The sequence below is a fragment of the Pelmatolapia mariae genome, linkage group LG7 (assembly GCF_036321145.2).
Source record: "Pelmatolapia mariae isolate MD_Pm_ZW linkage group LG7, Pm_UMD_F_2, whole genome shotgun sequence".
NCBI classification, from domain to species: domain Eukaryota; kingdom Metazoa; phylum Chordata; class Actinopteri; order Cichliformes; family Cichlidae; genus Pelmatolapia; species Pelmatolapia mariae.
In genome coordinates, this window is record NC_086233.1 from 22,068,477 (window position 1) to 22,088,420 (window position 19,944).

General features: G+C 36.8%; 1 protein-coding gene across 2 annotated transcripts in view; it reads left to right on the top strand.

Moving 5' to 3' along the window:
- The window catches only part of LOC134630782 (astrotactin-2-like), a 280,317-nt gene that overhangs the window by 86,675 nt on the left and 173,698 nt on the right, over positions 1-19,944 (top strand). The window contains exon 4 of one of the 2 annotated variants that reach the window (XM_063478441.1): positions 13,693-13,845. In XM_063478441.1, coding sequence (XP_063334511.1) covers positions 13,693-13,845 — 153 coding nt within the window. Of the gene's footprint in view, positions 1-13,692; positions 13,846-19,944 lie in introns of those variants that run through there. The other variant, XM_063478442.1, reaches the window with a different exon arrangement.

Genomic DNA, 19,944 nt, shown 5'->3' on the forward strand with positions numbered 1-19,944 from the left:
TGGTTATTTGTTCTGTACTGAATCGCAAATTTAAATCAATTAACATGCTAAAAATGCTCAGAATTATGAAGTTGATGGATATTTTAATTTTCTGAGTTTAAATCATCCTATTTAAGTACTGGTCTATGTTTTAAAAACATTTATAGAAGGGAAATCTATGGAAAACCTGTTGTTTGATGCAGTTTCAGCATTTGTTTTTTATAGAGGAAAAATTAATAAGATGATAAAATATCATTATGTCTAGATTTTTGAACAAAACACTGACCTGAACTCACTGTAGTTGTAAAACTCTAGGATATAGTACTTTCAGACACAAATGTCCATATTCACATTCACATCAATTTAATCTCCAGTTCTTTGAATTCCTTAGATTAACTATAGAGACAGATTCACGAGCTATTAACCTTTCAGCTACAGAAATTTAAAGACATGATTCATCCATAAAAGTGACCAATTTAAAATTAAGATCTACCTCTATTTATTAATCCTTGACATTTTTAGTGTACTGGGCTAGCAATTCATCCTCTTCTCTCAGTCTCTTTTGGATCTCATATATGTGGTCTCAAATAAAGCAGCCCTTATCCAAAAACACCCATACCTTGCAGGTGTTTCTTTTGTAAATTTGTTGTTGTTAAAAAAATTATCAAAGTTGTAATTTCTGAATGCAGTCTTTCAGTAATATCAAATTGTTAAAATAAATTACGAATGACAGTAGGTTAAAAGTGTTGTTTTTGTGTTCTTTATTTTCGATATTTTTATTTTACTGCAGTTTATGTGGCAAGGTAAACGGATGAAATTCATGAATCAAACTTAATTCAGATTTGCCGTCTAAATACACAGCCTCACTAATACAAATAAAACAAATTTGACTTTGAATTATTTATGATTTATTTTTTGTTTGTCCATGATTTAATGTGTGATGCATACTGACTTGGTTAAGATTTGAAGAATAAAACTAAACTTATTCAAAATCTTCCATAGTCTTAGATTTAAATGGAGATACTCTGTCAGAAACAACTGACTTGAAGTGCACTGTTCTTTGTATTTAGTAGAGAGACTGACAGGAAAATGAGCTAATGGTGGACGGTGATAAATTGCTAATGTGGCTAATGCTTTGTTTTGGATGGTCAACAACTACCTCCCAGTGGGATAAAATGGTCCAAGCCCACAGGCTCAATATGTCTGTCTAGAGGACAAAGGGTTATGTGATTGTACTGTGGTTCATTACTGTCAACCATAAAAGCATAGTGAAGTTCTTTGTGGCTGGCATTGTTTATTGAGTCTTGGCTGCACTATGTGTCTAATTTAATAGATTAATTAAAATTTAGTCTACTACTTGTATTCACAGAATTTGCCATGTATTTATTAACCTAGCCCTTGCATGTTTTCATTTTCTTCAATGGCCCAACTAGTTTGTTGACTCATGCATTGACTTTTAATGTGTCTATATGCAAACATACAAGATTAAAACCACAAAAGCTTTATTCTCAGACTATAATTTCCCCAAAACCAAATGCATTAGAAGTCCAAGGAGTGACTAACTACTTCAGATATTCAGTGACTGGCCTAGGACTCACACCGCTGCTCTGCCAACACAGTCCTGAGGGCATCTGGGATAGGGCCACTGGTCTTCACATTAATAACAAGCAAATCCATCCAATTTCCATTTAAAATGACTCTTGTTAGTCCTATCTAACACACACTCTGGAGCAGAGGTAAGCAGCAGAATGCATTCACCTCACTGGTTCATCCATGAACAGTGCAGTAACAGGCTCATTTTTTTTGTTTTGTTTTGTTTTTCCTGCTGCTGGTAGTAATGTTTCTCACTTATTTTGAAAGTAACTTTCAAGGTCACATTATTCTCTGACTGAATGCAATAACTAAAAGAACAAAACAAACTTATGTTTTTTATAGAAAAGCTTGTATCAATGTCTATGGCGAGAAGGTAACTAAAGTTTAGAGTAAATATTTTTTGTTATCGTTGATCACCTTACATTTTTGGAAAGGATATCTACAAAAAGAGGACGGGGATTTATAGTCATAAAGTATAGCAGTTTCAAACAAACCTGTGTTTTAAGTAGCTCTATATTTTCTGTGCTTTAAGTCAGACCCCAATATTTCCCTAGCGTGGCACGAGTCCTTAAACAAAACCATTAAAATGTTTTAAGATGTCTTAGACACCACAGGAGAATTTTGTATTGGAGATAAAAATGTGTTCTCATGATGCATATCACTGCTACAAATTCTACATTAACACATTTTTGATTGGCAAAATGCATTATGTGGATTAAAATAATTAAATTTGGCACACTGGATGGGCATGCATAATGGTAATATACTAAACATGAGTATCCAGATTCAAAACAATGTATTGATTTCTTCCTTTGCTCATCCTCCGCCATTTTCATTAAATTTGCCGTGGAAGTTTTCTTTATTAATTTTCTTTCATATTTTTTAGTTTTGTTTAATCTGACACTGAGACAGCACACAAACAGGCAAACAAAACTGTCAACATAGCTTCGCCGGTTAAGGCTTTGCCTCCTTGGTGGATAAAAAGCAGAACATAATTTCTGATATAATAAAAAAAAATAGTCTTAAAATAGCTGAGGCTTAATTTTAAGGCAAGTACAATGCTGCTAGTCAGATGTTAAGATTATAGCTTTATATCAGTTCTCACTAGTAATGGGATCTAACTCATTAACAAAGAGAAACATTAAACGCAAATTGAAGATTCTATTATGTTTAATAGTCCATATTACTTCCTGTTGGGCCTTTTATTCCTTTTAGTGAAGTTATGTTGCTTGCAAAAACTGCTGAATGGAGTTACTTTGTATTTATTTCATGTTGTAAACACTGATGAAGCCTTGGACAGCACATGTAACCCACTGAGAATCATTGGGATGATACTTAGATTTTACAACTTTAGATATGTGGCTAAGTATTGCTTAAAATAGACAAAAGAGAAGAATGCATTTAGACAGAAGATCCCTAGCTGCTACAGTAGATTTTTAAGTTCCCTGCCCCCTATGGAGCAGCTACCCCCAATCTGAGTAAAAGCACATTTCTTCCAAGAATAATGGATCTGTAAGTTAATGTTTCTTTTCCCACTTTTTTTTTCTATAGCAAGAACACAGGACCAGAAAACATCTAGCAAACAATATAACTGTTTCTAAATATTACAACAAAACCACAAAACAGTAATTACTGTATCCAAGACTTCTCAGTGTCCTCAAGGAAAGCAGCGATGAATCATATAGGCATGTGGCTCTTTGTTATTTATTGCAGTAATAACTAGGGAAAGTCTGGCAAAAACTTTGTTTGACATTTATTTCAGATATAGTCTTAACTGTGCATTCTTAAAGTCCTTCATTATTGGGGCTCCACTCACCCACTTGAAACCAAGTAGGATTTAAAAGGAAAAAAAGGAAGTATTGTTATTATTGTCATCAACAACTCCATATTCATTGCCAAAGTTATTAAGTGTTTACCGAGCCTTAATTGAACTCAGAGTAATAATCTAGTGTCGGGCTTCAGATCACTAATGTGACATCATTAATGGGAAATGGATGCCAGCTTGGCACAGTCAAGCTACCTTGGGGTAATGTTTTGATTAATACTGATTCAAGCTCGCTCTCCTTCCTCGTGATAAATAGATGGGAATCATGACAAGACTACACATTCTTCCTATCCCCCATCCACAGAAAGCAGTAAAGCTGTGTGTTGTTAATGATGTGAATTTATCACAGTAAGATGAATGTGACGTATTTCAACAAACACATACAATATAAAGCACACTATAGCATGTACTAGTCTACAAAAACATCCCATGATGAAGATTCAGGATGCACATGTTCAAAGACTAAGATTTTGTAAGTCAAAAAATCCAATAAATGTGTACTGAAATGAGATTTTTGAGCTCTAGGCTAGATTAAAAAACTTCTAGTCATTCTTGCCCACTCCAGTGTGAAAAAGGCCTGTGTCAGATTCATCAGTCTCCTACAATCTCTGGTGCATTGTTTAGTAAGGAAGTTTCAAAGGAGCACAAGATGAGCAAATCCCCCCATGCACAGTGCAGCAGCTGATGAGATCGTTTTGAGCAGCAAAGAAAAAATAAGGAACTAGCAACCAGTAAATCCATGTATAGCAACTCATTGAGAAATGAAGCCTTAGTAATCTGATCCAACATGAAGCCTTTGTCAGGGCCAGACAAAAAAAATGCCTGCAGAAATGAGTTTGTAAGCACTAAATCAATACATGGTGGTCGATCACATGCCATCTCGTGAGCCATCTTTATGAGACTCTTTTGAAATGTGGTTAAGGCTGGTCACCCACAGCCATCAATATCTTTCTGTGCTGCCATGATTCCCAACAGTCTCAGTCCATTAAAATTATAGGTAAGGAAATAGAAAAAAAAAACAAAGTAGGAAAATAAATGTAAAAATAGCATAACAGACACTAAAATGGAATCTTAAATAATTCATATAATATTTGAAATTACAACGTAGGTCAGAAATACAGTTCTAAAATGCATTTTTAAGAATACATTTCTGAAATGGAATTCAGATCTGCAAAACAGTAAACACTAATTATTTAAGAAGTTTATTCCAGTGTGAAAGATCAAGTTGTGAAAGTTTTAGTATATAACCTTAAAATAACCTTAAATCTTCTGTATTTACCTCTTTTTAAAACAGTAAATAAACAGGTACTCCATTTTAGCTTATTGGAGACAAATCCAGAACTGCAGCTGTTCTCCTCAGCCTGCCTTTGGTCAATATGCACTTGGTGGAATACTATTGCTTGCAGCATATTAAATTAACTGAATTGTTTCTGGGTGTGATAAATTATCTGAGTGTGTGATAAATTGGCACCCTATCATAATTATATTTGCATAATGTTTTTTTCTGCTTCATTTCCGCTCCTACATGTGCTGGAAATTTCTTAGCAACTCTCAGGCAAGATCTGGAAATAATTGCTAATATTCATTGTCTTTGGAAACTGTCAAAAGTTAAACATCATTTTACCATGGAGACACCCCATCACTGCCTGACTGTGCAATCACTGGGTGTCATTAATAATCATAAAAGAAGAATAATAGTATGGCAATTGAACATATCCAGAGTTAATGGTTTTGTGATTATATTATAACCATTATGTTTACTATAAGGATGTTCTAAATATGAAAAATAAGACAAGAGATCTACACAGAAAGTGGGGTTAACCCTGTAACAGTTTGTCTCTATATTCTATTTAAAGTTACAACACAAGTAAATTTCACTATGTTGGATTCATAATGCACACGCAAAACGATCTCTTCAGTCTCCAAAAGCCAGAAACAACAGGGCTCTACACACACAATCAAATTATGGACTTTTACGTTAATGTTAGACTGGCTATCAGCCTAATGCCTTCTACAACAATAACAGTAGTCACAGTGTCACTTGCATGCTCCATGACCTCTAACAGGTGGTCCCATGTTAGCCATTAAACGTTATCCCAAAACGCGATTAGAACAGTGTAAAAACCTTTTGTAGACATACATAAAATAGGATTCATAATTACTTACTTTATTAACAGAGAATAAATACAAAGTTTAGGCCTATCTGTTTCACAAACCATATCCATTATACTACCACATAAGAAAGAGTGCTTTTCCTTCTTTCTTTCTTTTGTTTTAAACAAACACATTTTGAAACGTGTCATACCTAACAACACTCACTCACTGAGGTCAGTCCTTTACTTGCTCAGAGGTCCTCTGACAATTTTTAAAGTTACTGGTAAGGTAGGAGTTACTATTCAATTCAGTTCAATTCAAATCAGTTTTATTTATATAGCCTCAAATCACAACAACAGTCACCTCAAAATGCTTAATATTGCAAGGTAAAGACTTCACAATAATAAAAAGAAACCCCAACAATCAGACAACCCCCTATGACAAGCACTTTGGCAACAGTGGGAAGGGAAAACTCCCTTTTAACAGGAAGAAAAATCTGGCAGAACCGGGCTCAGGGAGGGCAGCCATCTGCCGCGACTGCCGCAAAGCCTAGAGGGTACACCCTGGACAGGTCAGACACAGACAACCATTCACACTCATATTCACACCCACAGGCAATTTACAGTTTCCAATTAACCTATCCCAACTAGCTGCATGCCTTTGGACTCGAGACATGTGAGACAACAGTGCTAACCACCATGCCACCGTGCTGCCCCCACTAGTCTATGCTGGGAAAATCGTGAAAGTCTCTTTAAGATGTTCTCACAATACAACCACTAAAGGTGTACTGTCAGAACATCCAAACGCTAAATGTAGTTATGAGAAACTCCTCCCAAGGTTATATCACTTAAAAAACTTGGACTTAGAAGTGTTCACAAAGCATTATAGAGGTACATTTTGAGAGAGGTTAGAGTGTATACAGAAAAGAAAAACGTAACTAATCTAGGACTTTTTAAAGTTACTTTAATCAAAAGCAGTATTTCTTTGTAAGTCTTATCTTGCTTATCATTTCCAGCTCTCAGTCTGCCCTGTGCTTTTCTTGAGCACAAAAAATACTTTTCAGTTGGTGTTTCCTGTTGGGAATAGGCTGCATGTGACTGTAGCATTGTTACTTATTAAACATTTACTCACAGAATACTTTATCCAAACATTTTTTGGAGTCTTGTGTCATAATGGATAAGGACATCTAAAATATTATTTTAAGCCAGGTTTTGTTCCTAAATGTCGGGACGTAGACTTATTTGTGATTACCAGTCAGGAGGTTCAGCCTGTCTGGAGCAGTTGGAGGTCAGAGCTTGGCCTGCAATGTTCAGCTGGCACAGCACGGGGAGACACATTCATATTTTATTCTGGCCCGTGGCAAAAACCAAGCTATAGATAGAACTTTATTCTTGCCTCTGCAAGCAACGCAGGCCTTAAAATATGCAAGTAGAAGGAAAGACCAGAAAGGGAAAGTGTCTAACGATGGGACATTAGATGTTTTCAAGTAGTTGAGAATGTTCAAATGTTCTTTGAACATACAACATTTTCATTTTGTATTGTCTTAACGGCAAAGTCAGACATGGATTTTGTTCCTCTGAAGCATATTCATCTCACAAACTGAGGCATTTTTATATAATTATTACATCTTACTGCCCAGTAGATATAAGGGCTTCTAATTCTCGTCTAGCCCTAATAGTCACAGTGTGCTTCAATGTACAGTTTAAATCAATGTTTCAGCATTGTTTAACTATGAAGATTTCACCCTTTTTGTGCTATTCCCCTGTGTTTTTGAATTTGTCTTTGTCTCTGAATATTTTGCTTATCATTATCGTCCCTTCCCTTTTCCACCCCACTGTGCTCTTCCTACTGAGTCTCTTATCTGCATCTCATTCTAGTCATCACTTCATTTCTTTTTTCTTTAACACCAGTGGCAACCATTGTCTACCCATATCTATTCTGCCCTTCTCAGGCTCCCTTTTAGCTATTCTTCATTCATGTCTGGATCCCTTGTCTTCTCTGACACTTTTGTCTTTTCCTTTGTTTCTGTCTAACCTTTTACTCTCTCTCATGTACCTGTCACACTTCCAGAAGCACTGCTGTGAAGGCTTTCCCAGACAGCTACACTGGACTGTTCATATTGAAACAATGACAAATGTATTAAATCACAGTGGGAATCAGAGCTAGGGTGAACTCCCTACCCTATCCAACCCCTACCCACAACCCCACGCAACCATCCCACTCACCCCCATTGATCTTCTCTGTACCCATTTGCTCCCCAAGCTGTGAAAGACGAGAGAAAACCAGGGGAATAGAGATGTGACTAGAGGAAGTGCATGTGCATGTGTCTGCATGTGTGTCTGTGTGTCAGAGGTAAAAGCACAGAAAATATGTGAGGAAGTGAGTAAGAGACTGAAACATAATAAAAAAATTGAAATCTGCAGGAATTTAATTTCTTGGGCTCTCAGCTTCTTTTCTTCCTGCAGATTTTCTCCAAATTAAAGCGGCAGGGGTTTGTAGGGTCTAAAGATCTACACAAATATTCCCGTCATTTCCCTTGTGACTACATGCCTCCGTGAATATGAATGCTGTTTGGCTTCTAGGCAGGATGGCTAAGAATAGGAAAGATACATAACTTACTCTTAGATGTTAAAACATGTATGTGAAAGAGGTAGGCTTGAATTGAAAGTAGATACCACAACAATTGTTTTGGTCTATCCATGATTTTTGTTTTTGTTGTTGCTGTTATTTTTTTTTATTTGTTTGTTATGTTTTCTGTCATGTGGATGTTGAGGCCCTATCAGATTTCAGTTCATGAAAACTCATGCTGGATTCTTTAAGCTTATGCTGGACAAGTCAGCCTAAACTGTTTGTTATAAATGACCTTTATAACAAGCAGTTTGGATTGAAATGTGGTATAATATGACAAGCAACCTATTGTCAGCTGCTAAGATACAATTTAGTGTGCATGTATAGAAACAGAGCCCAAGCCATCTCCTAAGCTCCAATACATGCTTTATCACCACCTGCCTCAGGGCATGGGACATGGATGAGAAGCCTGAAAATGTTGCCTTGTGTTTCACTGACTTTCCGCAGAGAGGAAATGTCTTTTGAGCCTAAGAGAAATAGGGTCAAGCACTATTTATAGACAAAGAGTCATGGTTAAAGGTTTCAGTTTCTCACAAACAGTAATTCCCATGGGCTGTATCAGCAATTTAGTGGAAGATGGCCTAGTCATTGTTCATTTGGCTTGTTGGAGGAGCTGATCCTTCAATGCACTTTTTGCTGACAGAACAAATGTTTCTCTTCCTGGTGCTGGATATCATTTTCTGTCAAGGTACAGGCATGGTTGTATCAGATTTTTACCCAGCGGTACAATTTTAGAAACCTCTGCTTCTGCAAATTAGTGATTTACCATCAAGTTTTGCTGTGGAAAAAAAATGTCATGATACATTAGTTTATGCAATCTGCCCTGGTGATTGTGACAACATCAACCACCATTATTTTGTTCTACTATTTTCAAAATATTTTCACTTTACTTAATATTTTGATAAAATAATCAAACGTCTTGTCCTAAGTTAACAATGACAATTCAGCCTGCGTTATGATCCCAACATTTTACTAATTCGTGTTGCTAGCTTTCTTTTGTAATTACTGACAAATTTGTCAATGTTAAAATGGAATAATTTAGATAAAATGTAACACTCTAGTTGAATTTTGTTGTTTCTACAAAAATAGGTTTGGAAAAGCACTCCAAATGCCATCAACAAAAGCAATCTGAGTAAATATTGTTAATTATTTTTACTGATTTTACTTATTTGTTGGTGAACACTGTTGGCACTGAATAGTTTGCAAATGCTAGCGCTTTTTGTTTTGCCTGAGTAGTGATGCTTTCCTGTCACCTTACTGCAACCTAATGAGAACACCAAGTACATGTCCATCAGAAAGAAAATTGCAGCATATTTTACCTTCCTCGATCCTATTTTAGTGGATTGCTCAACAATGAGCTCCCAGGGGAAGCCAGACAATGTGAGTTGCAGAAGATGGAGGAGGAGAAACAGGCAGATTGCAGTATGTTTGGAGTGGACACTTCAGACACTTTCCTCTCAGATAGTTTCCATGGTCATGGCAGTTTAAAAGAACAGATTTTCTCTTTGAAATATTAACATTTAGCTAGTATGTAAGGTAATTTATTAACAAGCTTTGAATTAGCCTATTTTGTGACTGTAATGAAAATAGTTGGTGTGATAGCATTTTCACTATCATTATATCAATATGAAGTCCAGTCTAAATGTGAAAGCTGGGTTTGGAGATCACTCTGTGCAAACCGCTCTGCTTTCCATGCAACTACTTCCTCCATAAAGAGGAAGTTGGAAGTAAAAGTGGGTGGAAGTTAAGCTATCTGTAAATATTTATATACAAAAGCAATTGCATGCCAGCTAATACACACTTTTGCAAAAGCCTGCATAAACCATAAACAAGCAGAATTGTGCATCCGAACAATAACAGAAAATTGAGAATTGTTATCGCCTTGTAGTGGGCATCATGAGACCACCAGGAATAAGTTGACTGAGGCAGCATGCTGTTGACATCCGCTGCTTATGAGACACTGTTAACACATACTCAGCACTGATAAGGGAGTAACTGCAGATAAGGGAGATGAAAAGGAGAAAATTGAGGCAACAGAGCTTTAGCTGACATTGAACTCAAAATGAGAAGCCGGTGGACTTGGGGTCTAGGGAGAAACAAATGTCAGAATAAAAAATCTTGATAGTTTCCTCTGACAGAAATGAGAAATGAAGAGCAACCCAAAAAATAGGAAGAGATTATACTGGAGTAAGACAACAGAAAAAAAGTAGAGGCAAACATATTTTTGTCATTCCTGTTGTATACAATACTGAAGTATACATCCATAATTTCATAATTACATTTTTTTAATTGTTATTTTAAGATTTTGTATGTTTCTTCGAGGGGAAAATGTAGGAGAAAGTTTCTTGACAACCTTTCGAGACAAATTAAATTTATTTCAAGGAGACTGTGGCTCTAAGCACTTCTGTTTGACCTAGCATTTATTCTTTATTCTCTAACATTTATTCTCCCTTGGGATCTAAAAAAGAAACAGATAAAGACTTTTAAACCATGAAATATGCATGCAAGCAGTTAACCTTAAACATGGTATCACAACTTCTCCTCAGTCATGACAGATCAAAGCCTATATAACAGATTCCCCGCCCTTGTTGTTTGTTTGCTGACTATGAGGACCAAACACTAGCATGAATGCCACAGCTAATGGAGCTCACAAAGGCTATTATGCATCTGGTCACTTTAACCTTTGGGGTCCAGTATAGTGGTGGACTTGAAAGAACCGGATATACAGAACAAAACCTTTTTTTTTTCCTGCACTGATTATCAGTGCATATTTCTTCTTAACAAATGCATACAATATTGCCATTTTCCTAAGACTTACACTGAAGTTGCAGTTCTTTTTTTTTTTTTTTTACCCCCTTAGGCTACCTTTAGGTCAACTGCATTTTGGCTGCCTTCTGGGCATCTGGGATCTCATCTGTACACAATGTTGTATCTTGACTACTATAGCGAGAGGCTTTTGATTACATTTTCTTGACGTGGTTTGGGTCAACCATTTGTATAATGTTACTTAATTAGTTTGCTTCATTTATGCTTTTATGATTAAAAATTGTGTTTTGGAACATCTAACCAGAGCAATCTCTTCCAGAAAGATGATGTCTTATCTATGGGACACTAGAGCTCAGCTCAAATAAAAACCTGTGATAGATTAGGAACTGATTTATGGGACAGCAGTTCCCGCAACCAGTACCCCACTTTCCTTTAATTTGTCACACAGCTGTGTGTAAACAATGAACAACAGCATCATGTTTGGTTCTCTTTTAATTTTAGGTTAAAAGTACATTTGTTGCATAATCGATATTAATGTTTAATATCAGTTATGTAGCAACTGACACTGCTGCATAATTGACATTGCTTTTGTCATTACATGTTTATAAGTATTGGATCACTAAATAGGCTAACAACCAGACAGAAGAGCTTAAACACACGGTGGCCAGTGTGCTTCATTATTGCTGTTTACTGTGTCAGAAGAAAGTTACACAAAAGTAGGAATTATCTAGCACAGGCTAATACTGCATGGTATTGTTTTGTTTAAAAATGAAGGACCAAATAATTATTCAAACATTCAAAAAAAGGCTTGTCTATTACAAGCTGGACATTATGAACATAATTCTTTGCATCTGCTTTTTGGCATGAACCTAGAGCACAAATAAGGATCTGTTTGGGGATGAATGGTGTCTAGAAATTTAAAAAGAACACCTAAATTTAAATGCATGGGCATAAACCAAAATGCATGCATGCCTCTATCTCTTCCTCTTATCTATTGCATCAGGTTGTATTTTGATGTGAAATAATAATAGTATATTCAACTTAGTTTAATCACACATGTCTAGAAATAAATACTTGTGACTCAAAGACATATTATTCTGTTACTGGTTCCATTTAAAACCAAAACTACACCCAAAATCTATTTTTTAAATCAAAATCTGTGTAAATACTTAAATAACTTGTCACTTTAACCTCAGTTTTCTTCATTTCCCTCTTCTGTTTTTGCCCTCTCATTGGCATGTATGATGCACATCGACTGGGAGCCACTGGATTACTCAATAAAGTAACACCCTGGCCAAGGAGCTTAAAGATATTGTGTCCAGTGCACTTCATTATTGCTGTTTACTGTGTCGGACAAAGTAATAAAGTTACAAATATATATGCAAAGCTAACAGAGGGGTGATGCTGCATGGCGTTATTTTTTATGTGAAACACCAAATAGTATTTCAGATATCTAGAATAAAGCTGTGTCTGAAACAAATGGCATTATGAACATAATCCTTTGTGTGTAATTTATCAAGGGTGTGTATCTGCTTGGTGGCTAGGACACATAAGGCTCTTTTTGGGGATGTGGTGGTTTCTAGAAAGCGTAGTTATATTCAGCTCAGTTTAACCACAAATGTTTTGAAACAAATACATATGACTCAAAGATAGTATTTTGTTCTCTAGCAACCTGCAGTGCCTCTGCTACTGGTTGCATTTAAAATCAAAATCAGTGTAAATACTTCTGCCTCCTCACTTTAACCTCCATCTTCTTCATCTCCCTCTTCCTCTGCTTTTGCCTCCTCATTGGCATGGATGATGAGCATCGACTGGGAGCACCACATCACCATTATTCATGGACAGAGCGCACCTCAGAGCCAGAATGACAGATCAAAAAATGATGATGATAGGTGGGGGTACTGGTAGTTGGGGTGATGAATGGTCACATCATTTGGAGTTGGCTGTACTGTAAGTTTGGGGACAGAGCTGTTTTCACAGTTTTCCTTGAGGGATTTCTTTTTCAGCCACTGTTGATGCCTACAGACAGTGAAATCATTAGAGGTTGCATATATTGAAGGCCTAAGATGTGTCAAAAGCATTGTGTAACACACAAGCACATTTTATATATTATAATATATATATATATATATATATATACACATATGTGTGTGTGTGTGTGTGTGTGTGTGTGTGTGTGTGTGTGTGTGTGTGTGTGTTTATCTAATGTCTCAGTTTCAACCTTTTTGTGTGCTTCGGAAGCAATAAGAGGAAAATAGTCTTAACTCGTAATGTTTTCTGTTCTCTTTTTTGTTGTTGTTGTTGTTGTAAATGAGCCAGGACATCTGAACAAGTCATAGAAATTGTTTGTCCTTTCTATTGTTAAATTCAATCTGTAAAGAAAAAAAAGCTCTTTCTGTTCTCCCTGCTTTCCCCACAACCAGTTGTTTTGGAGTCATTCATCAGGAAGAGTGAAACTGAGCCATCAGGGGAAGTGCTGGCAGGATCCCTGTAGAGATGAGGCAATATTGAATTGATGGAATCATTTAAAGTCCAGGAAAAAAAAAAAACCCTAAAAAACTAAAACTGACTAGATGTCTTTTCTTTTCTTGATACAGTGTCAACACAGGCACACAACCTAGTGTTACATGTATATCAGACATTAATCCCCCATCTTTCCTAAAAAACAAAAAAGAAAGCAAGCTACATTTGTTTTGCTTCTTTGTATCTGTGCATATCTCTTTAGAATATCTTGAGCATTTGTCACAGTTTTACTTTAAAGCCTTTTGACATGGCTGCCATTTTCACTTTGCATCTCTTTTTCATAGCCATTGACCCAAACACCGAGTCAGTCGAGGATTTGATGCAGAGATTCCAGGACAGTTTCCGTGTTCCCAACACGCCAACAGACATGTCTCACTACCAGCATGTCATGCACAGCTCATCAACAGGCCGCCGGAGGGTCCTGAGCCACACCAGAGGTAGGACACAAAGTCATTAAAAAATCTGAAGTTTTTGTTAAAAACATATTACAGACACCACAAGAGGATTTGCATGTTCTTTTTCATTTTACGCTATATACTGGACAGTATGTGTTAATCCTTGGCACTTGATACTAATAGTTTGAGACCTAAGTGATAATGATGGGGTGATAATTTCTTAATTTTGTTTATTGTTTAACAATAACGATACACAGGACAGTTTATTACCAGTGCATTCCATCTGTAGCCCTCTGGGGTCATTTCCAGTCCAAATAATCAATATATTAGTATATTAGTAGTCATTAATCATTTATCTGTGTCTGTGCATACACAATCACAAGTTTTTCCACAGAAAATTATGCAGAATAACTAGACTATCCAGTTTTGATTTCAGTTCATTATTCAGCATTCACATCTTGTGGTGCTTTCATTGCTTCAGCATAATCATCATAGAGGTCACATGCACAATGCATTTAACCTACAGTATCAGGCTTTCATTTATCCACTACAGTGCATAAACATACCATCACTTGTTTATGCATTGTAAGAATCACTTCGATTACATTCTGCAGTAGCATGTTTAAATATTGACTATACAGTCTTAACCTCATCAGTTATCATTTTTGTCAGTTTATAATTTGTTTGGCTTTATTTCATCAAATATGATTTGGAAGAACAAGTTCACTCCAGTATTTATCAGAAATTTACCCGAAATAAATAGAGCTTGTTATCAGAAAGAATAATTTGAAAAAAGTTCTTATAAGCATAGTAAGGTAGTCTAGTGCAGTGTTTCCCATCCACTGTGCTGTGGCACATAGGTGTGCTGTGAGAAGTGATCAGGTGTGCTTTGGAAGGTTATCTGGTTCCACCTGATTAGTACTCTAAGCTAGCGGTCCCCAACCTTTTTTGCACCACAGACCGGTTTATGTCCGACAATATTTTCACGGACTGGCCTTTAAGGTGTTGCGGATAAATACAACAAAATAAAACTAGTACCAGTACCAAAAAAACCAAAGTTTTATTCATAACACACGGGAAAAGACCCAGGGAAACCGAGTTAACAATAAAAACGAAAAAAAAAAAATAACGATAAAAAACCATAAAAACCATAAATTTCACGCCTGAGCCTCAACTCTTGTGGCCTAGTACCAAACGACCGGTCCATGGGCCGGGGGTTGTGGACCGCTGCTCTAAGCGACCTGCATGAGTAACGGGCAGAACAATTACATTCTCTTCCACTAGAGGGCAGTACAACTACCTGCTCTAATTAAATGTGTTGCCAACTGTCAGTAAAACAGAAGAAGACGAAGAAGAAATTACATAATCGTCATGCCGTGAGTGAGACAACTCAGCGCATAAATTGATAAATATTTGAAAAGAAAAAGTTAGGGCCTTCATCTGGGTCCTGCTGAAAATTTCGACCCAGATGAAGGTCCTAGCATGAGTAGTGATCAGAAGAAAGCAAAAACGGTATACTGGGGACAAACTGAACCAATTCCGCTATGTCTGGTGCACGGGGAAAAATAATCAATATGCTTTTTGTGACATTTTTGTTTGGTGGTGTGCCATGGCTCCAAAAGGTTGGAAAACACTGGTCTAGCGTATACCCTAGACAGTTATCACCATAAAGTTACCATCTAATGTACTACATGCATTTCCTTTGCTGTTATGCATTACTTATGTAGTAGATATAATCTTTCAATTCACATGGTTGAGGTCTATATTCTTAGTAAAGAACACTTATGTTTTTTCCTCCTCTCTAATATAGGTAAAGGTTAAGTTTGCCATTAAATCCATGTAGCCTCAACAGAGTGAAGGGCGTCGTTGAGAGATGTCCTCTCTGGTGTCAATAGTAAGAGTCTCCTTTGAGAGCATATAATTAGAGGTGAAACAGTGTCCCAAGTGTAGACGTATGGGCCACTATTGCAAACATGATAATAGGAGAAGCACTTACTATGAGCAGTTAAAGGGGAAAAGTTATTGGTCATATCTATTGGTTTGTTCTGCATAAGGGAAATTAATTAATTACATCGGATTTAATGAGAAGCACCAAGGAAAGTAGATTGCGGGTTGACAGATGCTTTTCTATTTTCTATTTCTTAGCTTGGTAGAACATTTTATTTGTACTTGGAATATTTTGAATTTTTATTAATTCTCTTTTCTGCAGTGTGTATTTGCATATGCCTTCACACACACACATTTTATTTTCTTCTTTATTATCACCTATTAATACGTTTGGCAGTGTAACATGGACATGAACACTGGGGTGTATCTCTCGCAACAATACAAGAATCCATATGCAAATCTAACTAAGTGGGACAGACAGGTAGAGCACGATACAGCCCAAGTGTAGTTGATGAGAAGTGACAAGAGCTGGTTAAACTGAGCTTGTGGAAATAATGTCACTGACATAAATGACATGACCACACAGGTTGATTGTTATCTGCCATGAAATATGGGTGGTAACAATAAAGACAAAAAAGTATTTTTTTGCTTTGTTTTTTTACTTGAAGGGATTTGTGTATCACTGCAATTCTTAAAAGAAATATTGAGGCACACTCCCAAGTCAGAATAATCATATGTCCTAACTCCCAAAAGCATTTTAAATTTATGGACTATAGGCCCATTTTATCCTTAAGATATATTTGGAGCCCGGAGCCTGAGCCCTGTGTCACTACGCAAAGAAAAGAGCACACGATTTCCCCCCCCCCCTTGAACTGTTAGATAAGATACTGCAGTCATTATAGTCAGTTCCTATACCATACTGATGATTTGTAACATGAGATTCAGGAAGTTAAAATGCTAATAGGGAGAACACAGGCAGCTGACGAGTCTGCAGAATAGGAAAGCTCTTGTCCTCAGTGTCTGAGTGGGAGGAAAAACAGTAGGTATTGTAAGAATATGATGCGTGGGGCATCAACAACCAGCAGCACACACAACAATTTCCAGCAGTTGCACACATTTTTTACTGGAACCTGAGAGACGGCGGGGAAAGCATGCCACTAATGGTCAGTCATTAGGGTGAATTGTAGATTTTTGCCTGAATCTGTATTGGGGTTGGAACAAGACCAAATACGAAGTGTTGTGGGCACACGAGTTGCACGAGTGCAGGATTGTCCGATGAATATGGCTATAGCTGACTAATCAAAGTCCTCTGGTTAACTTGCTTCAGATTGATGTTACAAAAAAACTGTAACTGAATGTGTGGAAAACTACAGTAGCAGTTGTGTCAGCTCAGCTAAACCCTGCAGCTGTTCATCTACTCTTCTACTGGCATCCACAAGTCTGCATATTGAAATTTTGCTTTGTGGCAACATTTCTTGCTTCCCTGTCAGCACATATTGGCCTAGTTTCTTGTAGCACCATCTCATACCTGGTCTCAGATTTTTTTTTTTCATGCATAAATTTTCCTGTTACACAGTCATCACTATTTCCATTAATAGAAATGTATTACAGATAATAATAACTAATATCAAGAAAAAGAATACAGTTCTGCACAATGAAAGCGGTTATATGATGCAAACTGCACTTTGATTGCTCAAACCATCATCATTTTAGTTAGATTTCAGACAAATGTAATTGCATCCAAAACTTTGATCTGGATAAGTTTTTTTTTTCACTTCTCTTTAATTTAAATGTTACTTGCTCTTGTGGTGATGGCAGAAAATTATGATGAGCAAAACATGTGTTTAGCTTGCAGCTATCTAAATTGTCTTTTTTTTTTTTTTTAGAATATTATATGGTAAGTGGAGCCTGTTGCAGATAGTAAATTGATCTATCTTGTACTTTAAATCTGTCTAAGAGCATCTTTGCCAAACTCCTGTTTTCTTCACCATGTTTCACACAGATACAAGTCAACAATAGTATTACACACAATGACCTCAATGCTTGCATTGTGCAAGCTATTAAGACTTCTGAGTTTGGAGAAGTGCTATGAAGAAAGGTTAATTATCTGATACACCCAAATGATCTCTTTTTTCACCTGAGAAAATTTATTGCATGCACTAGCCATTGTACTACTAAGACATGCTGGATATGCCTTTACACTGGATCTAATGACCTGGAATTGAAATGCTGCGAGCTGCTACCCTTCCCTCCAAAGAGAGACTTCTGGTGTGTATTGCGAAGGAAATCTTGTGTGACCGGGTCAACTCATGCAGAATGAACACAGTCAGATGTCTTACGCAGACACGTTTAATGAATCGCGGCAGTTGCGAATAACGCACAGCAAAACAAGGTGACACCTGGAAAGCCACGCTCCATTTTGGAAGCCATTCTGATAACAGAGCCCATTTATACATAAACAAACCCTTGATATGTATTGCACGTTCCTCTTCATGCATCTCTCTCTGAATACAAGACATTATGTACATAGCGGGTCTAAAAGGAAGAGCAGACATGCTAACTGCGCATGCTCTTTTTTCAGTAGCTTGGAAAGAAGGCGCTCTGGAGATACTTGGTGTCTCCAAACACACTGATAGACACTGAGCTGTTTGTTTGTTTGTTTTTTACCAGTGTTGCGCCACCATTTGGTGAACTCATCTAGGCACCTCTTCAAAAGGACCTTTGCAGCCCCAATTAATTGAAGGGCAACCCCACCAAAGGAAAAATTCTTCCAAAGGTATAAAGAGACAGGTGAACTATATTGCTTTAACAGACAGTTCACCAGGTTTCAAGCCTTCTCTTGAACATGATGGAACTAGTGGACACTTGTGCTGTAGTGCTCAAAATATCAAAAATAAACAAACCAACAACAAAAAAAGACACAAGCCATCTTTATTTCAAGAAATATATATATGAGAATAGCATCTCAGGCATTCCTTAGTACTCTTTTCAAAGCCTGTATGTAGGTCTACAGGGTGACACTTTTGTTTGTAAGAACTAGAACTGGTGTATGTAAACTTCATTGCTCTGATGTAGACAGCATTCTCAAAACATTTTGAAGTCACAACGCATTGTGGTTTCGTCAAATATTAAGATTTGTCCTTAAAAACTTCCTCCCTTATTTGCATGCACCGCGGCGCATTCTATTCCCCACTGTGGTGTTAATGCATTTCCATGTGCTGGCTAGAAGCGGTGTGGTGTTTTGATGTGTCACAACGAATACTTTGGCTCATTACGAAGAGGATAACCTTATGGTTATTATCTAGGTTTTCTTCTGTTTAATTGATGCTTTGAAGTAGCACATGAAAGTAGTTCTCTGCTGTTGCGTGCGTGTGTGTGTGTGTGTGTGTCATAGGGAGAAAGACAGAGAGAGTTTGTGTTCCATGGTTCTTGAGTTCATTCTGTGCTCAGCTCCACTTTCAGTAGTCTTCAATCTTCAGTGCAGACAAAACACAGTGATTACAGCTGTGGGTGTGCAGCCCCTAGGATTTCTCTACAGCACACCATACAGCTGATCTACTGCCAAGTCAAAACACTCTATGTGTTTTCTGTGTGAAAGACCCAGTGAGAGACAACCTATATCACACAGTTTTCTGTCAACACAACTGACCAATTTCCTTTTTCTCTAAGTTATCCTCTATTCATACTATAGGTGGTCATTTAAACACTGTCTATTAAAATGTATTACTTTTAAGTCTCATTAAGTTTTCAAATATTTTTTATGTCCTTCATTGTTTCTGAAAAGTTATTAGTAAGCTTTTCGGGTCCTTTTTTAAAGGGCTGTGCAAATGTAGAATATTATTTCAGATTAATGTCCAATATATTGATCAGAATCATCAAAGTAATTAGAAAAAGAGAGTTATTTTAGAAATTTTAGAAATTTGCTACAAAATATCTTTGCTGGGGTAAGATGATATATTAAATGAAGTTCAGACTTATAGTTGATGATCAGCAAAGACCGTGTCTTTGTTTTTTCTGCTGTTTACAACTCAGGCCCTAACTTGGTTCAGATGCCTTGCTGCCTCGTTTTAAGCTTCAGAGTTACTTACCATGAAGAGAAACTAATGATATTTGTTAAGCTGAATGTCTCTTGACTTTGTTGTTAGATACTGGTTTAATGGGTTAATTTTAGTAATTCGGTTTATTGCCTAAAAATAAATGCTTGTAGTGAAAGTTTGTTGTACTTTGCTGTATTCATTAGAAACATAAAGTTCA